The sequence below is a fragment of the Coregonus lavaretus genome (assembly GCF_964263955.1).
Source record: "Coregonus lavaretus genome assembly, chromosome: 6".
Taxonomy (NCBI): domain Eukaryota; kingdom Metazoa; phylum Chordata; class Actinopteri; order Salmoniformes; family Salmonidae; genus Coregonus; species Coregonus lavaretus.
The window spans coordinates 52968293-52991608 of NC_139993.1; the positions used below are offsets into that span (position 1 = coordinate 52968293).

General features: G+C 46.8%; 1 protein-coding gene across 1 annotated transcript in view; it reads left to right on the forward strand.

Moving 5' to 3' along the window:
• The window catches only part of LOC311131071 (rho GTPase-activating protein 39-like), a gene marked incomplete at both ends in the record, with an annotated part of 37292 nt that overhangs the window by 13014 nt on the left and 962 nt on the right, over positions 1 to 23316 (forward strand). The window contains 8 exons of the mRNA XM_084163887.1: positions 10 to 174; positions 625 to 810; positions 1128 to 1154; positions 1402 to 1474; positions 1661 to 1801; positions 7776 to 7849; positions 21002 to 21201; positions 21430 to 21521. Of these exons, the coding sequence (XP_084020013.1) occupies positions 10 to 174; positions 625 to 810; positions 1128 to 1154; positions 1402 to 1474; positions 1661 to 1801; positions 7776 to 7849; positions 21002 to 21201; positions 21430 to 21521 (958 nt within the window). The remainder of the gene's footprint in view (positions 1 to 9; positions 175 to 624; positions 811 to 1127; positions 1155 to 1401; positions 1475 to 1660; positions 1802 to 7775; positions 7850 to 21001; positions 21202 to 21429; positions 21522 to 23316) is intronic.

The following is a 23316-nucleotide window of genomic DNA, read 5'->3' on the forward strand; positions in this document are numbered from 1 at the left end:
CTCCCTCAGTCAGAGGATCTTGGAGCGTGTGCTCAGTTTGAGGCGAGTCGGAATGCTCGGAACATGATGCCCAGCACCAGCTGTGGAGTGTTCCCTGAATTCACCTTGAGGAAGCCATCCTCCGAGACTGACATCGAGAACTGGGCCTCCAAACACTTTAACAAACACACACAGGTACACCCACACACACGCACACAAACACACACACACACACTTAACTTTACACCTTAACACACACTGATACACAACAGACACACACACACACTCCGCTTTACAATTTAAAGTACACAGGAACAGACACACTCTCACGTTAAACCCAGTACTCACTGTCTCACACAAACACATTTATATAATATCTACATTTACATTACGTTTTAATCATTTACCAGACGCTCTTATCCAGAGCGACGTACAGTTAGTGAGTGCATACATTTTTCATACTAGGATAACTAAAGCAAAATATTCACCTATCACTCCTTCCTCCTCCTCCTCCTCCTCCTCCTCCTCCTCCTCCTCCTCCTCCTCCTCCTCCTCCTCCTCCTTCCTCTCCCCCCTCCTCTTCCCTCTCCTCCTCCTTCTCTTCCTCTCCCCCCCCCGTCCTCTTCCTCTTCCTCCCTCTCTCAGGGTCTTTTCCGGCGTAAGGTGTCCATAGCCAACATGCTGGCGTGGAGCAGTGAGCCAATCAAGAAGCCCATGATCGTGACGTCAGACCGTGCGGTGAAGAGAGAGGCGGTGGAGATCTTTAAACTCATCCAGACCTATATGGGAGACCGCCGGGCCAAGACTGACCCGCTCACTGTCGCCCTGGAGGTCTGCAGACCCTCTGATATCCTTATGTCATGTCCCAAATGGCACCCTATTCTCTATATAGGGCACTACTTTGGACCAGAGCCCTTATGGACCCTGGTCAAAAGTAGTGCACTGGAAGTGGAAAGGGTGCCATTTTGGACTCAGCCCATGTCTCCCAGCCCATGTCTCCCCTTCTGCAGCCATGTGTCATTTTATGTGCTTTAAGCTTCAATATATCTTCAGTTTCTGATTTTGTGCATCAAGGAAATAAACATGACTTAATAATCCCCCCCCCCCCTCATTTCCTCTCTGTCTTTCTCTCTCTCTTTCGCGCCAAGACTGGCCTCCTGAACATCGCCCTGGAGGTCTGCATAGACCCTTTTATTACCCCTCTCTCCTTTCTCTCCTTCTATCTACTTGTTCATGTCTCTCTTTGAATCTCTCACTTCTCTCCTTTTTCACTCTGTTATTTTATGCATTTATGTCTTTTAAGCTTCAATTTACCTTCAGTTTATTAATTCTGCACATCATGGAAACATATGTGACTTTTAATAATTCTCTTCTCTTCCTTCTCTTCCTTCACTCTGTCCTTTCCCTCTCTTTTCTCCCCAGGTGGCAGTGCGCGGTTGGAGCAGCCAGGGTCTTCGTGATGAGCTCTACATTCAGCTGTGTCGTCAGACTACAGGTGCGCACGCACACACACACACTCACACGGTCAGCTTTACACCTGAACACACACACTGTATAACACTAACAGTGTGTAAACTACTGTACATGTAATTAACAAAGTGATTAATTAATTAGACACAGGCTTGTTGCGCAGTCAACCTGAAGTCAAATGAACTCTAACCCCATCCACTACTTCTCACAGAAAACTTCCGCTATGATAGTCTGGAGAGGGGCTGGGAGCTCATGGCTGTGTGTCTGGCCTTCTTCCCCCCAACTCCACGCTTCCACTCATACCTGGAGGGATACATCTACAGACACATGGACCCCCTCAACGATACTAAAGGTGGGATGAGAAATAGTGTTTGATGTGTGTAGTGGCTGGCTGGCTGTGGCTATGCCTTGTAATGGCGCAGACAGACCAACCCAACCTTTGGCCATTCATAGTAGATCACCAGCTGGGCATCCACGATGTTGGCGATTTAACATGTAGAATCATCAGGAAATGAATCGAAAATAATGCCGATTTTCGGTGGTCAGATACAGGATGGCCACCCGCTGCTAATTACCTTTCATATGCGCAGTCTGTTTTTCCCTTTAGACTTCCCAAACTGTCAGTTATGGTCTGTTTTCCCCTTTAGACTTCCCAAGCTGTCAGTTATGGTCTGTTTTCCCCTTTAGACTTCCCAAGCTGTCAGTTATGGTCTGTTTTCCCCTTTAGACTTCCCAAGCTGTCAGTTATGGTCTGTTTTCCCCTTCAGACTTCCCAAACTGTCAGTTATGGTCTGTTTTCCCCTTCAGACTTCCCAAGCTGTCAGTTAGGGTCTGTTTTCCCCTTCAGACTTCCCAAGCTGTCAGTTAGGGTCTGTTTTCCCCTTTAGGCTTCCCAAACTGTCAGTTATGGTCTGTTTTCCCCTTCAGACTTCCCAAGCTGTCAGTTAGGGTCTGTTTTCCCCTTCAGACTTCCCAAGCTGTCAGTTAGGGTCTGTTTTCCCCTTCAGACTTCCCAAGCTGTCAGTTAGGGTCTGTTTTCCCCTTTAGACTTTGCAAGCTGTCAGTTAGGGTCTGTTTTCCCCTTTAGACTTTGCAAGCTGTCAGTTATGGTCTGTTTTCCCCTTTAGACTTCCCAAGCTGTCAGTTATGGTCTGTTTTCCCCTTTAGACTTCCCAAGCTGTCAGTTATGGTCTGTTTTCCCCTTCAGACTTCCCAAGCTGTCAGTTATGGTCTGTTTTCCCCTTCAGACTTCCCAAGCTGTCAGTTAGGGTCTGTTTTCCCCTTTAGACTTTGCAAGCTGTCAGTTAGGGTCTGTTTTCTCCTTTAGACTTCCCAAACTGTCAGTTATGGTCTGTTTTCCCCTTTAGACTTCCCAAGCTGTCAGTTATGGTCTGTTTTCCCCTTTAGACTTCCCAAGCTGTCAGTTATGATCTGTTTTCCCCTTCAGACTTCCCAAGCTGTCAGTTATGGTCTGTTTTCCCCTTTAGACTTCCCAAACTGTCAGTTATGGTCTGTTTTCCCCTTTAGACTTCCCAAGCTGTCAGTTATGGTCTGTTTTCTCATTTAGACTTCCCAAACTGTCAGTTATGGTCTGTTTTCCCCTTTAGGCTTCCCAAGCTGTCAGTTATGGTCTGTTTTCCCATTTAGACTTCCCAAGCTGTCAGTTATGGTCTGTCTTCCCCTTTAGGCTTCCCAAGCTGTCAGTTATGGTCTGTTTTCCCCTTTAGACTTCCCAAGCTGTCAGTTAGAGTCTGTTTTCCCCTTTAGACTTCCCAAGCTGTCAGTTAGGGTCTGTTTTCCCCTTTAGACTTCCCAAGCTGTCAGTTATGGTCTGTTTTCCCCTTTAGACTTCCCAAACTGTCAGTTAGGGTCTGTTTTCCCCTTTAGACTTCCCAAGCTGTCAGTTAGGGTCTGTTTTCCCCTTTAGGCTTCCCAAGCTGTCAGTTATGGTCTGTTTTCCCCTTCAGACTTCCCAAGCTGTCAGTTATGGTCTGTTTTCCCCTTCAGACTTCCCAAGCTGTCAGTTATGGTCTGTTTTCCCCTTTAGACTTCCCAAGCTTTCAGTTAGGGTCTGTTTTCCCCTTTAGACTTCCCAAACTGTCAGTTAGGGTCTGTTTTCCCCTTTTAGACTTCCCAAGCTGTCAGTTATGGTCTGTTTTCCCCTTTAGACTTCCCAAGCTGTCAGTTATGGTCTGTTTTCCCCTTTAGACTTCCCAAACTGTCAGTTAGGGTCTGTTTTCCCCTTAGGGCGGCAGGTAGCTTAGTGGTTAAGAGCGTTGTGCCAGTAACCGAAAGGTCGCTGGTTCTAATCCCCGAGCCGACTAGGTGAAAAATCTGTCGATGTGCCCTTGAGCAAGGCGCTTAACCCTAATTGCTCCTGTAAGTCGCTCTGGATAAGAGCGTCTGCTAAATGACCTATTATTATTATTTAGACTTCCCAAACTGTCAATTATGGTCTGTTTTCCCCTTTAGACTTCCCAAGCTGTCAGTTATGGTCTGTTTTCCCCTTCAGACTTCCCAAGCTGTCAGTTGGGGTCTGTTTTCCCCTTTAGACTTCCCAAGCTGTCAGTTGGGGTCTGTTTTCCCCTTTAGACTTCCCACACTGTCAGTTATCTGCATCCTCAGTCCTGTTATCTAGAGAATATGCGTCTCCCTAAACTGCTAGGCTCTGTGTGTGTGTGTGTGTGTGTGTGTGTGTGTGTGTGTATGTGTGTGTGTGTGTGTGTGTGATGTGTGTTTGGCTGACTGGCCACAGATTGGGTTGTTATTGGAGCCTTTCACCTCAGCATACCACAGTTGAATTCTCTCTCTAGTTCTACCCATTAGTTCTACCCATTAGACAGTTACTGAACGGTTTGCAGTATATACCTTCTCTCCTCTCTCTCCCCCTCTCTTCCTCTGTCTCTCCCCCTCTCTTCCTCTGTCTCTCCCCCTCTCTTCCTCTGTCTCTCCCTCTCTCTTCCTCTGTCTCTCCCCCTCTCTTCCTCTGTCTCTCCCCCTCTCTTCCTCTGTCTCTCCCCCTCTCTTCCTCTGTCTCTCCCCCTCTCTTCCTCTGTCTCTCCCCCTCTCTTCCTCTGTCTCTCCCCCTCTCTTCCTCTGTCGCTACCCCTCTCTTCCTCTGTCGCTACCCCTCTCTTCCTCTGTCTCTCCCCCTCTCTTCCTCTTTCTCTCCCCCTCTCTTCCTCTGTCTCTCCCCCTCTCTTCCTATGTCTCTCCCCCTCTCTTCCTCTGTCTCTCCCCCTCTCTTCCTCTTTCTCTCCCCCTCTCTTCCTCTGTCTCTCCCCCTCTCTTCCTCTGTCTCTCCCCCTCACTTCCTCTGTCGCTACCCCTCTCTTCCTCTGTCTCTCCCCCTCTCTTCCTCTGTCGCTACCCCTCTCTTCCTCTGTCGCTACCCCTCTCTTCCTCTGTCTCTCCCCCTCTCTTCCTCTGTCTCTCCCCCTCTCTTCCTCTGTCGCTACCCCTCTCTTCCTCTTTCTCTCCCCCTCTCTTCCTCTGTCTCTCCCCCTCTCTTCCTCTGTCTCTCCCCCTCTCTTCCTCTGTCGCTACCCCTCTCTTCCTCTTTCTCTCCCCCTCTCTTCCTCTGTCTCTCCCCCTCTCTTCCTCTGTCTCTCCCCCTCTCTTCCTCTGTCTCTCCCCCTCTCTTCCTCTGTCGCTACCCCTCTCTCTTTGTGACTTCAATTGAAGCTCTTCATATATGTATCTGCCTTCATCTTTCTTCCTCTCATCCTTCTCTTAAAGCTTCAAAATACTACAGTTTACTATAGAATACTATAGTACCTAGTTTATAATTATATGGTCTTCTGTAGTAAACTGTAGTAAAATGTAGTATACTGTAGAATACTATACTACACTCTGTAGAATCCCTCGATCATGTGTAGTACTTACTATAGAATTTGGTAGTATACTGGAGAATACTATACTCCACACTGTAGTATCCATTGATCATGTACTGCTTACTTCAGAATGTTGTAGTATACTGGAGAATTCTATACTACTCACTGTAGTATCCCTCAATGGTGTAGTGCTTACTATTTTATTTTGTAGTATACTGTAGAATACTATAATGCACACAGTAGTATCCCTCGGTCATGTGTAGTGCTTACTATAGAATTGTGTTGTATACTGTAGAATACTATATTAAATACTACAGTAATGTCTGCAAAAACACTACAGTAATAAGTATAGTATATACTACCATTTGTACTGTAGTAATACTGCAATATTTAATTTGCATATACTCCACCCATTCCCGTCTTCCATATCCATATTTGTGCCACCCATGAGTGAGAAACCTACATGCCAAGTATAGACCATATATTGTGTTCCCTACAGGTTATAGAAAAGAGCAGAAGCTCTGAACTACAGTGGGGAGAACAAGTATTTGAAACACTGCCGATTTTGCAGGTTTTCCTACTTACAAAGCATGTAGAGGTCTGTAATTTTTAAAATCCAGAAAATCACATTGTATGATTTTTAAGTAATTAATTTGCATTTTATTGCATGACATAAGTATTTGATCACCTACCAACCAGTAAGAATTCCAGCTCTCACAGACCTGTTCGTTTTTCTTTAAGAAGCCCTCCTGTTCTCCACTCATTACCTGTATTAACTGCACCTGTTTGAACTCGTTACCTGTATAAAAGACACCTGTCCACACACTCAATCAAACAGACTCCAACCTCTCCACAATGGCCAAGACCAGAGAGCTGTGTAAGGACATCAGGGATACAATTGTAGACCTGCACAAGGCTGGGATGGGCTACAGGACAATAGGCAAGCAGCTTGGTGAGAAGGCAACAACTGTTGGCGCAATTATTAGAAAATGGAAGAAGTTCAAGATGACGGTCAATCACCTTCGGTCTGGGGCTCCATGCAAGATCTCACCTCGTGGGGCATCAATGATCATGAGGAAGGTGAGGGATCAGCCCAGAACTACACGGCAGGACCTGGTCAATGACCTGAAGAGAGCTGGGACCACAGTCTCAAAGAAAACCATTAGTAACACACTACGCCGTCATGGATTAAAATCCTGCAGCGCATGCAAGGTCCCCCTGCTCAAGCTAGCGCATGTCCAGGCCCGTCTGAAGTTTGCCAATGACCATCTGGATGATCCAGAGGAGGAATGGGAGAAGGTCATGTGGTCTGATGAGACAAAAATATAGCTTTTTGGTCTAAACTCCACTCGCCGTGTTTGGAGGAAGAAGAAGGATGAGTACAACCCCAAGAACACCATCCCAACCGTGAAGCATGGAGGTGGAAACATCATTCTTTGGGGATGCTTTTCTGCAAAGGGGACAGGACGACTGCACCGTATTGAGGGGAGGATGGATGGGGCCATGTATCGCGAGATTCTTGGCCAACAACCTCCTTCCCTCAGTAAGAGCATTGAAGATGGGTCGTGGCTGGGTCTTCCAGCATGACAATGACCCGAAACACACAGCCAGGGCAACTAAGGAGTGGCTCCGTAAGAAGCATCTCAAGGTCCTGGAGTGGCCTAGCCAGTCTCCAGACCTGAACCCAATAGAAAATCTTTGGAGGGAGCTGAAAGTCTGTATTGCCCAGCGACAGCCCCGAAACCTGAAGGATCTGGAGAAGGTCTGTATGGAGGAGTGGGCCAAAATCCCTGCTGCAGTGTGTGCAAACCTGGTCAAGACCTACAGGAAACGTATGATCTCTGTAATTGCAAACAAAAGGTTTCTGTACCAAATATTAAGTACTGCTTTTCTGATGTATCAAATACTTATGTCATGCAAATTAATTACTTAAAAATCATACAATGTGATTTTCTGGATTTTTGTTTTAGATTCCGTCTCTCACAGTTGAAGTGTACCTATTTAAAAAAATTGCAGACCTCTACATGGTTTATAAGTAGGAAAACCTGCAAAATCGGCAGTGTATCAAATACTTGTTCTCCCCACTGTATCTGTTCAGACTCCAGTCCTACCTACAGGTTAAGGAGCATGTGCTCTTAGTATTTGCCCATTAGGTTTCCTCAAGCACAAAGACCCCACTTCTATGTCAAAGAAAATAAAACAAAAAACAGTATGGTAAATACTACAGTAATATCCGCAAAAACTTTCCAGAATTAGACCAGTGTTACCCTCCAGTAATGAACTATTGAGTGTCAGCAGCACCACTCTGCTGTGTGCCACCCATACACGTGTGTGTGTGTGTGTGTGTGTGTGTGTGTGTGTGTGTGTGTGTGTGTGTATTCTTTCTGTTTCCTTACTGTACCTTTGTTTTGAGTCCACTTCTCTTCAGTAATTACAACCCATTACTGTATGATCTGACGACTAACCTCTGTGTGTGTGTGTTATTCCTTCCAGGAGTGGCGATCAGCGGCTATGCCAAATACTGTTACCGTAAACTGCAGAAGGCTGCTCTGACCGGAGCTAAGAAGGTCTGTGCTCTGTTTCCTCTGTAACCTGACCCAAAACCCACCATCCTTCATAAGAATTATTCCCTGGTTTTTTCTCTTCTTTCTAATCTTTGGATGTCTGTCTGTCCGTTGTGTCTGTACCTGGCGGGGCTATGTGCTCATCTTCCTCCCCCGTTAGTCGTAGCGTAGTTAGCGCAGGGTTAGTTAGCTAGCTGTTAATTGGCTGAGAGAACAGTAACCATAGGGAGTAACGAGGTCTATGTAGCTAACTACTAACCATCCCCATGGCAACAACACACACCACTTAATTAACACCCCTCCTCACGCACGCCACACACACACACACATACCAACACACACACACACTGTAAGGGTTGGTGTGAGGTGTGACCCAGGTGCGGTGCAGGATAGACAGGAAGCAGTAGGCAGAGATGGTGAAACAAGGATCTTTACTGGTGGTCCCAAAAGCCAGGATACAAAACAACGGACTATTCACAAAATCAAATGAGGAGCACATGGGTCTCCAAAAAACAGGCTGACAGCAAACAATATGAAATACTAACTCTTACAGAAAACCACAAAGACACAGGGAGAACACTTCTCGAGTACCTGTACTACCGTCTTGTGATCAGACACTGATATACGTACTGCTTGACATAAAGGAACTAGCAGAGAAAACTGAGCAAGGGAACACAGGGAAGTAAGGCCATAAATCCACAGGTGAATCAGATAGCCACAGGTGAAACCAATAGGCAGATAATTAGTCCCGACTGTGAGTGAGAAGCTGCCTATGGTTGTCGGAGGATGAGACCTAGTGGGTCGCTCCAGAACTGCGACCCACTCCTGTAACAACACACTATACACACCCTGCTAATACGGCGTACCCCACCGCCATCTGATTAAGAATTCCATATCGGAATGCTCCCAGGGATGGGAATATGGGGCATAATGCCATGCTACATACACACACACACACACACACACACACACACACACACACTACACACACTACACACTCACACACACACACTACACACACACACACACTACACACACACACACACTACACACACATTCAACGGTATGTCACCATTGACTTGTATTACTTTAGGCTCTTATTTTCTGAATAGGAAATTAATAAGTAGATCAATCAAATGTATTTATAAAGCCCTTTATACATCAGCAGTTGTCACAAAGTGCTATTCAGAAACCCAGCCTAAAACCCCAAACAGCAAGCAATGCAGATGTAGAAGCACGTGGCTAGGAAAAACTCCCTAGAAAGGCAGAAACCTAGGAAGAAACCTAGAGAGGAACCAGGCTCTGAGGGGTGGCCAGTCCTCTTCTGGCTGTGCCGGGTGGCGATTATAAGAGTACATGGCCATTAAGGCCAAATTGTTCTTCAAGATGTTCAAACGTTCATAGATGACCAGCAGGGTCAAATAATAATAGGTGAATGAGAGGATAAGCTAAACTCCAGTTAGTCTCATTATTTATCCTTTGATTTAGTATTTTTCTGTTTGTGTGACAAAGGACTTCCTGTGTTTCCATTTAGCCCCTCATTTGAATCATCTCCCTCTAGCTGTGTGTGTGTGTATGTGTGTGTATTTGTCTTAATTTAGTTATTGTTTCAGCAAGCGGTGTACATAATGCAGTGTATTATGAATGTAAATGTCTGGAGCAGGACTCCTGCTGAGACTGCTGGGACAACTCGGCACACACACACGTATCCGCCCACACGCTCGCACACACACACACAAATGCACAAGCACACACACATGCTCACATGCTTCTTAACCAGTCCACCAATTAAAGGGGCCCTTCAGGCAAATGTATCCATGAGTGTTTTTATACCAGATCACAACTCTACAGTCTGCCTCTGTTTGCCAGGCTCCCAGACGGAGAGGGTGTGTGTGTTGGTGCGTGCGTGTGTGCGAGAGAGGGGGGGTAAGGCTGGGAGGGTGAGGAGGGAAGGCTGGGTGTCATGGAAACAACCTCCAGGGAGACATTCCATTCCGTTGTTCATCTATCCTGACCTAAAAAACACTATCTGACTAACTGACTCACTAAACCAGTTCCGGTCGATACTAGCCAGTTAGCTGTCGGTTTTAGACCAGTACCAGTCATTATCAGGCCACTCCACTGGTTTACATGGGTTGTAATAGAACGGCCTCTCTATACTGCCCACTGGGCACAGACATCAGTTCAACGTCTAAATCAACAAAAAATGTCACCATGTCATTGAATTTAGGTTAAAGGTTGAGTGAAAAAAAGACACAATTCCCTTACGTTGAGGACTTTTTTCGAATCCAATCAGTTTTCCACGATGATTCAACGACATCACATACAATTTTGGGGTTGAAATGACATGGAATCAACGTTGATTCAACAAGTCTTTGCCCAGTGGTTGGTGTCCAGTGCTGATCTCTACTCTGACCTTCTGACATCTGACCTTTTGAATGCCCTAGTAATCTCTCTTTGCCCTAGTAACTCTCTCTTTGCCCTAGTAACTCTCTCTATGTCCTAGTAACTCTCTCTTTGCCCTAGTAACTCTCTCTATGTCCTAGTAACTCTCTCTATGTCCTAGTAACTCTCTCTATGTCCTAGTAACTCTCTCTATGTCCACCTCTCTATGCCTATCTGTGTACTAAACACTACACCATGGGTGTGTAGCCTCAGAGCCAGCAGCATTGCAGGGAATGTTGCTAGAACATCAGAGTAGGGTCTAGACCCCCCATACTCAACTGGCGGACCGCGGGCCAGATCCTGACCTAGAACATCAGAGTAGGGTCTAGACCCCCCATACTCAACTGGCGGACCGCGGGCCGGATCCTGACCTAGAACATCAGAGTAGGGTCTAGACCCCCCATACTCAACTGGCGGACCGCGGGCCGGATCCTGACCTAGAACATCAGAGTAGGGTCTAGACCCCCCATACTCAACTGGCGGACCGCGGGCCGGATCCTGACCTAGAACAGGGTCAATAAAGACTGCGGGTCCCCCCCCCCTCCAAAAAAAAAGAACAAATACATAATAATAAACATTGCATTCGGAAAGTATTCAGACCCCTTGACTTTTTCCACATTTTGTTATGTTACAGCCTTATTCTAAAATTGATTCAATAACAGTTTTTTATGCTAAGTTGTTAAAAATAAAAAACAAAAATACCTTATTTACATTAGTATTCAGACCCTTTGCTATGGGACTCGAAATTGAGCTCAGGTGCATCCTGTTTCTATTGATCATTACATTTACATTTACGTCATTTAGCAGACGCTCTTATCCAGAGCGACTTACAAATTGGTTCATTCAACTTACGATAGCCAGTGGGACAACCACATTTTTATTTTATTTTTATTTTTTTGGGGGTGGGGGAAGAAGGATTACTTTATACTATTCCAGGTATTCCTTAAAGAGGTAGGGTTTCAAGTGTCTCCGGAAGGTGGTCAGTGACTCCGCTGTCCTGGCGTCGTGGGGGAGCTTGTTCCACTATTGGGGTGCCAGAGCAGTGAATAGCTTTGACTGGGCTGAGCGGGAACTGTGCTTCTGTAGAGGTAGGGGAGCTAGCAGGCCAGAGGGGGATGAACGTAGTGCCCTCGTTTGGGTGTAGGGTCTGATCAGAGCCTGAAGGTAAGGAGGTGCCGTTCCCCTCACAGCTCCGTAGGCAAGCACCATGGTCTTGTAGTAGATGCGAGCCTCAACTGGAAGCAAGTGGAGTGTGCGGAGGAGCAGGGTGACATGAGAGAACTTGGGAAGGTTGAACACCAGACGGGCTGCAGCGTTCTGGATAAGTTGTAGGGGTTTAATGGCACAGGCAGGGAGCCCAGCCAACAGCGAGTTGCAGTTATCCAGAAGGGAGATGACAAGTGCCTGGATTAGGACCTGTGCCGCTTTCTGTGAAAGGTAGGGTCGTACTCTGCGAATGTTGTAGAGCATGAACCTGCAGGATCGGGTCACCGCTTTGATGTTAGCGGAGAACGACAGGGTGTTATCCAGGGTCACGCCAAGGTTCTTTGCACTCTGGGAGGAGGACACAATGGAGTTGTCAACCGTGATGGCGAGATCATGGAGCGGGCAGTCCTTCCCTGGGAGGAAGAGCAGCTCTGTCTTGCCGAGGTTCAGCTTGAGGTGGTGATCCGACATCCACACTGATATGTCTGCCAGACATGCAGAGATGCGATTCGCCACCTGGTTATCAGAAGGGGGAAAGGAGAAAATGAATTGTGTGTCGTCTGCGTAGCAATGATAGGAGAAATCATGTGAGGATATGACAGAGCCAAGTGACTTGGTGTATAGAGAGAATAGGAGAGGGCCTAGAACTGAGCCCTGGGGGACACCAGTGGTGAGAGCACGTGGTGCGGAGACAGATTCTCGCCACGCCACCTGGTAGGAGCGACCTGTCAGGTAGGACGCAATCCAAGAGTGAGCAGCGCCGGAGATGCCCAACTCGGAGAGGGTGGAGAGGAGGATCTGATGGTTCACAGTATCAAAGGCAGCAAATAGGTCTAGAAGTATAAGAGCAGAGGAGAGAGAGTTAGCTTTAGCAGTGCGGAGAGCCTCCGTGACACAGAGAAGAACAGTCTCAGTTGAATGACCAGTCTTGAAACCTGACTGGTTTGGATCAAGAAGGTCATTCTGAGAGAGATATCAGGAGAGTTGGATAGAGACGGCACGCTCAAGAGTTTTGGAGAGAAAAGCAAGAAGGGATACTGGTCTGTAGTTGTTGACATCGGAGGGATCGAGTGTAGGTTTTTTAAGGAGGGGTGCAACTCTCGCTCTCTTGAAGACGGAAGGGACATGGCCAGCGGTCAAAGATGAGTTGATAAGTGAGGTGAGGTAAGGGAGAAGGTCTCCGGAAATGGTCTGGAGAAGAGAGGAGGGGATAGGGTCAAGTGGGCAGGTTGTTGGGCGGCCGGCCGTCACAAGTCGCAAGATTTCATCTGGAGAGAGAGGGGAGAAAGAAGTCAAAGCATACGGTAGGGAAGTGTGAGCAGGACCAGCGGTGTAATTTGACTTAATAAATTAGGATCCTTCTTTTCAAAATGGTTGATGAACTCATCCACAGAGAGGGGGGAGGGAGGGGGAGGAGGAGGAGTATTCAGCAGGTAGGAGAAGGTGACAAAGAGCTTCCTAGGGTTAGAGGCAGAGGCTTGAAATTTCGAGTGGTAGAAAGTGGCTTTAGCAGCGGAAACAGAGGAAGAGAATGTAGAGAGGAGGGAGTGAAAAGATGACAGGTCCGCAGGGAGTCTAGTTTTCCTCCATTTCCGTTCGGCTGCCCGGAGCCCTCTTCTGTGAGCTCGCAATGAGTCGTCAAGCCACGCTGGGAGGATAGGGGACATAGAGTGTCAAAAGATGCAGAAAGGGAGGAGAGGAGGGTTGAGGAGGCAGAATCAGGAGATCGGAGGGAGAAGGATTTAGCAGAGGGAAGAGATGATAGGATGGAAGAGGAGAGAGAAGCGGGAGAGAGAGAACGAAGGTTGCGACGGCACATTACCATCTGAGTAGAGGCAGAGTGAGTAGTGTTGGAGGAGAGTGAGAGAGAAAAGGATACAAAGTAGTGGTCGGAGACTTGGAGGGGAGTTGCAGTGAGATTAGTAGAAGAACAGCATCTAGTAAAGATGAGGTCCAGCGTATTGCCTGCCTTGTGAGTAGGGGGGGACGGTGAGAGGGTGAGGTCAAAAGTGGAAAGGAGTGGAAAGAAGGAGGCAGAGAGAAATGAGTCAAAGGCAGACGTAGGGAGGTTAAAGTCACCCAGAACTGTGAGGGGTGAGCCATCCTCAGGAAAGGAATTTATCAAGGCGTCAAGCTCATTGATGAACTCTCCAAGGGAACCTGGAGGGCAATAAATGACAAGGATGTTAAGCTTGAATGGGCTAGTGACTGTGACAGCATGGAATTCAAATGAGGAGACAGACAGATGTGTCAGGGGAAAAATAGAGAATGTCCACTTGGGAGAGATGAGGATTCCTGTGCCACCGCCGCGCTGACCAGATGCTCTCGGGGTATGCGAGAACACATGGTCAGATGAGGAAAGAGCAGTAGGAGTAGCAGTGTTTTCTGAGATGTTTCTACAACTTGATTGGAGTCCACCTGTGGTAAATTCAGTTGATTGGACATGATTTAGAAAGGCACACACCTGTCTATATAAGGCCCCATAGTTGACAGTGCATGTCAGAGCAGAAACCAAGCCATGAGGTTGAAGGAATTGTCGGTATAGCTCAGAGACAGGATTGTGTCGAGGCACAGATCTGGGCAAGGGTACCAAAAAGTGTCTGCAGCATTGAAGCTCAACAAGAACACAGTGGCCTCCATCATTCTTAAATGGAAGAACTTTGGAACCACCAAGACTCTTCCTAGAGCTTGCCGCCCGGCCAAACGGAGCAATCGGGGGAGAAGGGCCTTGGGGAGGGGGGGACCAAGAATCTGATGGTCGCTTTGACAGAGCTCCAGAGTTTCTCTGTGGAGATGGGACAACCTTCCAGAAGAACAACCATCTCTGCAGCAGTCCACCAATTAGGCCTTTATGGTAGAGTGGCCAGACGGAAGCCACTCCTCAGTTAAAGGCACACGACAGCCCGCTTGAAGTTTGCCAAAAGGCACCTAAAGGACTCTCAGACCATGAGAAACTAGATTGAAACAATCTTGGTCTGCTGAAACCAAGATTGAACTCTTTGGCCTGAATGCCAAGCGTCAACGTCTGGAGGAAACCTGGCACCATCCCTACGGTGAAGCGTGGTGGTGGCAGCATCATGCTCTGGGGATGTTTTTCAGCGGCAGGGACTGGGAGACTAGTCAGGATCGAGGGAAAGATGAATGGAGCAAATACAGAGAGATCCTTGATGAAAACCTGCTCCAGAGCGCTCAGGACCTCAGACTGGGGCGAAGGTTCACCTTACAACAGGACAACAACCCTAAGCACACAGCCAAGTCAACGCAGGAGTGGCTTCGGGACAAGTCTCTGAATGTTCTTGAGTGGCCCAGGCAGAGCCCGGACTTGAACCCGATCTAACATCTCTGGAGAGACCTGAAAATAGCTGTGCAGCAACGCTCCCCATCCAACCTGACAGAGCTTGAGAGGATCTGCAAAGAAGAATGTGAGAAACTCCCCAAATACAGGTGTGCCAGGCTTGTAGCGTCATACACAATAAGACTTGATGTTGTAATCACTGCCAAAGGTGCTTCAACACCTGGTCTAGACAATCTAATATTCATGTGTAATCCAGACTACTAGCCTCCCACTGGGCACACCACGTCATTTCAACGTGTAGAATGGGTAATATTTGGTAGATACGTTGATCAATGAGATACCAACCTATTTTCACCCACTCAAAAAGACAGCCAAAAGCTTGTTGAATTCCCAATGTGTTATCACTATGCTTTCAACCATCTAAAAGCACAACCCAATTCCAATGGAAAATCAATGTCTGATTTTTAGTTTAGTTAAATGTGTTATCACTGCTCTTTACACCATTTAAAAGCACACCAAAGTTCAAATTGGAATGTGTTGTCAGATACTTTGTTTATTTACACAACAACCAAATGACTTGGCTTGCAGCTAGTTGAGATAACATTAATGTACCTGGTGCAAGTGATCAATACCATTTGAGATTATTTTAGCAATTGTGAAGATTTCCACAGGCCTGCGACTCTGAACATGCACGCTTTCTATGACTACATAAGAAGATATTTATTGTTACAGTAACCTCAAAATGTGGCCATGGATGTGTTACTCATTTTAAGGATGAATAAATACTGTTACATTAGTTTGTAAAATAGCCTTAATATTATTCTATTTACTGTCTTACAAAAGTAATATTGAATTGTGTTTGGTTGATCAACACAACCAAATATCAACATTTGAAGGAGATGTATCTTATGCTTGGATCGCTACATCTGTGCCACTGAGTCTGGCTTTAATTCCAGTTTGTCAAAAAAATTATAATTTGTATGTTGGATTCACATCTCCATTTAAACCAAAAATCTAAGTTAAAGAATAGGAATACATCAAATTAAATCAAACTTTAAATGCACTTTAAATACAGTTTTATTTGATTTAATCATATTCTTTAACTTTTATTTTTGGTTGAGATGGAGACGTGAATCCAACATATTTATTATTAACTTGTAGATTCCATTTGAAATCAACCAACGCTTGAAACCCTTGGCCTATATGTATTGTCTATTTTTAGTTGAATCGTTGGGCTGAATTTAAACAATAGCTGTTGATGACTTCCCAAATTCTGTATAGGCCTAAATAGTATCATTGATGATATATGATTGATAAAGTATGGTTACATTTCATTTGCTCTGTTGAACCTACTCTTTGGAATGACTTTGATAGCAACAGAGAATGCATTAAGTGGAGATTTCTCCACAGTCATTCTCAGGATAGCACATTGGTAATAGTCAGTGACAAATATCTAAAGCTGGGCTTGGTTAAAACCATGGATGGGAGACCGAAGGGATAGCAGTATATAATAATAATAATATGCCATTTAGCAGACGCTTTTATCCAAAGCATACATTTTTGTGTATGGGTGGTCCCGGGGATCGAACCCACTACCTTGGCGTTACACAGATAGCTAAACTCTCCAGTAGGAGGTGCTGCTCAGCCTATAGTTTTTTTCTTATAGTGGATATTAAGTTGAAGATCTGACATTGTTTCAAATGTACAAATTCAACATATTTTATGTAAGGTTTTTCTATGTTGAAAATTGGTTACCATGATGACATAATCCTGTGATTGAAATTTTACCCTCAAAACAATAGTTTAAGCTGATGACTTTTTTCATATTCAATGTATTTTCCATGTAGATTCCACATCACAATACGTTGACAAATTACGTTGAAACAACGTTGATTTAACCAGTTTGTGCCCAGTGGGCTACATCTAGCTCAGTTAATGTGAAATATTTTGAATATTGCAGATAGAAATAGAACTGACAGGATTCCTTATTCTATCTGACAGATAATGATATCAGTTATATATCACAATATATTTCAATTTGAATGTTCGGTAACATTACATCCTCTCGAACAGGCCCCAATGTGACCATGGAGCAATAATTCTACATCTTGTCATGGAATGGTGCTGTTCTCTTTCCGACCACAGGAGGGGGCCTGTGAGGCGGTAATCTGCTGTCTACACTATCTATAGAGTCAGGAACAGACCGAGAGCTGAACTGAAGGAAAGGGCAGAGGAGGGAGAGAGGAGAGACAGATGGAGAGCGAGACCAAGGGATAGAGGGAGGAACAGAGCAAAGGAGCAGTGGAGAGGAATTGATTGGGATGGAGAGGGAGGAAGCCAAATTGACAGGGAATGAAAGAGAGGAAGAGAGCAAAAGGATGGATTGATAGTGGTGGGTAGTGTAATGAATTGTTTGTGTGTGTGTGTGTGTGCGCTCCTGTCTCCTATCACCCGTGGCGATGTCAGCTTATGATAGCGGGCACTGGTAGTTGGCATAGCGTGTGTGAGGCATGTAGCATGTGCCAGCATCTCTGCAGGGTGGTAATAGAGACAGTTTGTCACTTGGTGTACTCACTCACACACCCTGAATGTAGCCAGTAGCCTGAGGCACAGTGTTTGACTGGTATTAACCCCAGAGCAGAGCCTCTACCGGGGGGATTAATAGGACTGATTCTGCCCTTGTGAAGGAAGAGCAAACCCACTGAACTCTCTCTTGCTATCCCGCTCTCTCTCTCTCTCTCTCTCTCTTCCCTTTCCCCCTTCCCACTCCCTTCATACTTATTTTCAGTTGCTCAATAATTAATTTAGATTAATTTATGAAGGTCATACCATTATTTTTCAGTGAATGCGCAGTTGCTAAATACAGTGTGTAATGTGTGACTTTGGGCTATGCCTCGGGAGCCGTAGTGTTATATTATGGCAGAACTGCACAGCCCGCCGTTGATTATTCCTTACATACAGTATAAAACAATACATACATTACCTTAATGGCCATATGGGTCTTTCTATAAATAATGGGGCCAACGTGTGACATTGGGATCAAAACTTCAAAATGGTTTGAAACAAAAATAAAAAAGATTTTAATGCAGTACCACATGTGTACTTAGAGGAATAAAAGTGAATATATGCAAATGGTCCCATAACTCCACCTATACAACAACATACTCCTAGGACTATACATCTTTAAGCAGGGTTCATACAGACATTGTGAAGTTTTTCAAGCACTTCATTGTAATTTTCATGGACTCAATGTTATACAATTGTATAATTTATATAATTGTACATATAGGGCCTAATTTTAGACCCCCCCCCCCCCCCCCAAACACACACACACACACACACAAAAGCATGCATAAAGTGTCAGAAAAGTAGGCCATTACCACTTTAAGAATAATGCATTTTTTTATGCTTTGCCAATGCATTGATATTCAAATTATTAAATATGTGAGAATAATGTGGACATGGCCTGACTAAATAGATTAGATGCATGCATAGTGATTCTTCTGTAGCCTATGTGGCCGACACAGGGACACATAATAAAACTATGAATAGTGGTAGCATTAATCTCACCTTTTGAATCTCACCATTGCTGTTTTTTATCATGTGAAAGTGACCAAAAACCAGGTTTTAATGGAACAATTTGTATTTAAAGCCAGGTTGAAGCCAACATTAGATGTTGTCTTCCTCATAATTACCGCACATGGTTTTACCGCAACAGATGATGAACGTCAATTCGCTAGGGATATTAGATCCAACGTGGATCCAGGCACAACTGTCATCACCGGCTTAAGGAATGAAACACCAAAATATTATGGACATTCCTGGCGAACACTTTCTTTCCAGCACTTGGGCTGTTGTTGCATCGCATGTGTTATCACAACAGCTGTTTATCACTTCATCATTCGGAAAATTCCTTGCTGGATCAGATGATGATGTGTCAAAATATAACAGCGTAACTAATCAGCTGGACACCAAATGGCATCCAACAAGTATTATACGTAATTATTTAAGAACCACATTAATGACAGTATCGATTTAGGTTTTAAGTATCAAGGTAAGGTGACTCTTTTGGTGAGAAGCATTTGATTATGCAATGCATACATTATTTTGGATTGCAATGCATACATTATTTTGGATTTATGTGCCCATGAAAACAGTTTTCACCCCATAACATAAGGAGACACAAAACGTTACTTATTTACACTGCATTTCTGAGATCTCTATACAAAAAACTGTCTGACAGCTAGATCCAGGATTCTTACAGGTTCAAGTTCAATGACTAATTTACACTGAACATCCCTGTTAGTGGGCATTTCTCTTTTGCCAAGATCATCCATCCACCTAACAGGTGTGGCATATCAAGAAGCTGATTAAATAGCATGATCATTACACAGGTGCACCTTGTGCTGGGGACAATAAAAAGCCACTCAAAAGTGTGCAGTTTTGTCAATCAACACAATGCTACAGATGTCTCAAGTTTTGAGGGAGCGTGTAATTAGCATGCTGACTGCAGGAATGTCCACCAGAGCTGTTGCCAGATAATTTAATGTTCATTTCTATACCATAAGCCGCCTCCAACATCGTTTTAGAGAATTTGGCAGTACATCCAACCGGCCTCACAACCACAGACCACGTGTAACCACGCCAGCCCAGGACCTCCACATCCGGCTTCTTCACCTGCGGGGTAGTCCGAGACCAGCCACCCGGACAGCTGATGAAACTGTGGGTTTGGACAACCGAATAATTTCTACACAAACTGTCAGAAACCGTCTCAGGGAAGCTCATCTGCGTGCTCGTCGTCCTCACCAGGATCTTGACCTGACTGAAGTCCAGCGTTGTAACCGACTTCAGTGGGCATATGCTTACCATTAATGGTCACTGGCACGCTGGAGAAGTGTGCTCTTCATGGATGAATCCCGGTTTCAGCTGTACCGGCCAGATGGCAGACAGCGTAGCGTGTATGGCGTTGTGTGGGCGAGCGGTTTGCTGATGTCAACGTTGTGAACAGAGTGCCCCATGGTGGCGGTGGGGGTGTGGTATGGGCAGGCATAAGCTATGGACAACGAACGCAATTGCATTTTATCAATGGCAATTTGAATTCACAGAGACACCGTGACGAGATCCTGAGGACCATTGTCGTGCCATTCATCCGCCGCCATCACCTTATGTTTCAGCATGATAATGCACGTCCCTATGTCGCAAGGAATTCCCAGTTCTTCATGGCCTGCATACTCACCAGACATATTACCCATTGAGCATGTTTGGGATGCTCTGGATCGACGTGTACGACTGCATGTTCCAGTTTCCGCCAATATGCAGCTACTTCGCACAGCCATTGAAGAGGAGTGGGACAACATTCCACAGGCCACAATCAACTCTATGCGAAGGAGATGTGTCGCACTGCATGAGGCAAATGGTGGTCACACCAGATATTGACTGGTTTTCTGATCCACGCCCCTAACTCTATTTTTAAAGGTACCTGTGACCAACAGAGGAATGTCTGTATTCCCAGTCATGTGAAATGCATAGATTAGGGCCTAATGAATTTATTTCAATTTACAGATTTTCTTATATGAACTGTAACTCAGTAAAATCTTTGAAACTGTTGCATGTTGCATTTTTATATTTTTGTTCCATGTAACTGATTAATGCTTAATATATGATATAACGACAACTTACACTGCCATAAATGCAAGGACAGAAAAGTAATGTTTGATGTCATACGATTTTGGACAAATCTGTCAAGACACCAACCATGATAAAGGGTTAAACAGGTTTTAAATCAACTCGTGAATTGTATTGAATATAGCTATGTTCCCCCTTATATCTTAATGTAATGACATGAAATAAATTGGCAGATTATTATCAATGACTTATCAACAGCTGGAACAAGTTGTCCAGCGTAGGAAATCCTCACTGGTACCCTAGTTTATAGAAAACCCCATATGTACTCTAAATCTCTAGCCGGCACAGCCAGAAGAGGATGGGCCACCTCTCTGAACCTGGTTCCTCTCTACGTTTCTTCCTTCTAGGGAACTTTTCCAGGCCACTCTGCTTCTGCCTCTGCATTGCATGCTCTTTGGTGTTTAGGCTGGATAACTTTAAAGCATTTTGTGACAACTGCTGAAGTAAAAGGGCTTTATAAAATACATTTGATTGATTGATTAAATGATCGATTGATTGATGCATCTGTCTGTGTTGTAATCCAGGGGTTGCAGAAGCCGTGTCTGGAGGAGATCAAACATGCCAGGAACGCCATCTTCAGCCCCTCCATGTTTGGCTCTTCCCTGGAGGAAGTGATGTCACTGCAGAAGGAGCGTTACCCCGACAGCCAGCTGCCCTGGGTCCAGACACGCCTCTCTGAGGAGGTCCTGGGTCTTAATGGAGACCAAACCGAGGGCATCTTCAGGTCAGTACCTACCTCTCACTCACTATAACACTAGGGAGGGAGGGAGGGAGGGAGGGAGGGAGGAGTTAGTAGTATTAGACATGCCTGTCAGTGAAGGTCCTGCTACTCAATGGAGACCAGACAGAGGAAGAGAGATAAATGAATGAGATAAAGGGATTGGTAAAGGGATAGATATGCTGTGAGGAATGAAGGAGGAGTCTAATGTGTCTCTGACCCCTGACCTCACAGGGTTCCAGGTGACATAGATGAGGTCAATGCTCTCAAGCTGCAGGTGGACCAATGGAAGATCCCCACGGACCTGGAGGACCCACACATCCCAGGTAATACACACACCGTACACCAGTGGTGACTGGTGGCACTTTAAATGGGGAGGACGGGTGCATAGTAATGTCTGGAATGGAATAAATGGAATGTTCTCAAACACATCAAACACCTGGTTTCCATGTGTTTGATACCATTCCATTCACTCCATTCCATTCATTATTATGAACCGTCCTCCCCTCACCAGCCTCCACTGCCGTACTCACACATCCCAGGTAACACATGATCCACCAACCCACTGTATATGCTCCCTCCCCTTTCTCCCACCCTCCCCTAGCCCCAGGCCCTCTCCCTTCTCCCACTCTCCCCTAGCCCCAGGCCCCCCCCCTTCTCCCACCCTCCCCTAGCCCCGGGCCCTCCCCCTTCTCCCACCCTCCCCTAGCCCCAGGCCTTCTCCCACTCTCCCCTAGCCCCAGGCCCTCCCCCTTCTCTCCCACCCTCCCCTAGCCCCAGGCCCTCCCCCTTCTCTCCCACCCTCCCCTAGCCCCAGGCCTTCTCCCACTCTCCCCTAGCCCCAGGCTCTCCCCCTTCTCTCCCACCCTCCCCTAGCCCCAGGCCCTCCCCCTTCTCTCCCACCCTCCCCTAGCCCCAGGCCTTCTCCCACTCTCCCCTAGCCCCAGGCCCTCCCCCTTCTCTCCCACCCTCCCCTAGCCCCAGGCCCTCCCCCTTCTCTCCCACCCTCCCCTAGCCCCAGGCCTTCTCCCACTCTCCCCTAGCCCCAGGCTCTCCCCCTTCTCTCCCACCCTCCCCTAGCCCCAGGCCCTCCCCCTTCTCTCCCACCCTCCCCTAGCCCCAGGCCTTCTCCCACTCTCCCCTAGCCCCAGGCTCTCCCCCTTCTCTCCCACCCTCCCCTAGCCCCAGGCCCTCCCCCTTCTCTCCCACCCTCCCCTAGCCCCAGGCCCTCCCCCTTCTCTCCCACTCTCCCCTAGCCCCAGGCCCTCCCCCTTCTCTCCCACTCTCCCCTAGCCCCAGGCCCTCCCCCTTCTCTCCCACCCTCCCCTAGCCCCAGGCCCTCCCTCTTCTCTCCCACCCTCTCCTAGCCCCAGGCCCTCCCCCTTCTCTCCCACTCTCCCCTAGCCCCAGGCCCTCCCCCTTCTCTCCCACTCTCCCCTAGCCCCAGGCCCTCCCCCTTCTCTCCCACTCTCCCCTAGCCCCAGGCCCTCCCCCTTCTCTCCCACCCTCCCCTAGCCCCAGGCCCTCCCTCTTCTCTCCCACCCTCTCCTAGCCCCAGGCCCTCCCCCTTCTCTCCCACTCTCCCCTAGCCCCAGGCCCTCCCCCTTCTCTCCCACTCTCCCCTAGCCCCAGGCCCTCCCCCTTCTCTCCCACCCTCCCCTAGCCCCAGGCCCTCCCTCTTCTCTCCCACCCTCTCCTAGCCCCAGGCCCTCCCTCTTCTCTCCCACTCTCCCCTAGCCCCAGGCCCTCCCCCTTCTCTCCCACTCTCCCCTAGCCCCAGGCCCTCCCCCTTCTCTCCCACCCTCCCCTAGCCCCAGGCCCTCCCTCTTCTCTCCCACCCTCTCCTAGCCCCAGGCCCTCTGCAGTGCTCTAATTCTCTCTGAATATTAATGGCCCCAACACCAAAGCATGCTAGGAGCTGCATCAGCAGGTCAACATGATTGGGATGCCCCCCTCCACACACACACACACACATTCCCCCCTACTGCAATTTTTTTTAAACAACAATAAAATTGATTTCATAGCAGGAAAGAAGGAGCAATCCTGTGTGGAGGTTGGCAGAGCTTGCAGAGGTCATCGTCAGTCACAACTCTATTACCAACACAGATATGGATGAGCACA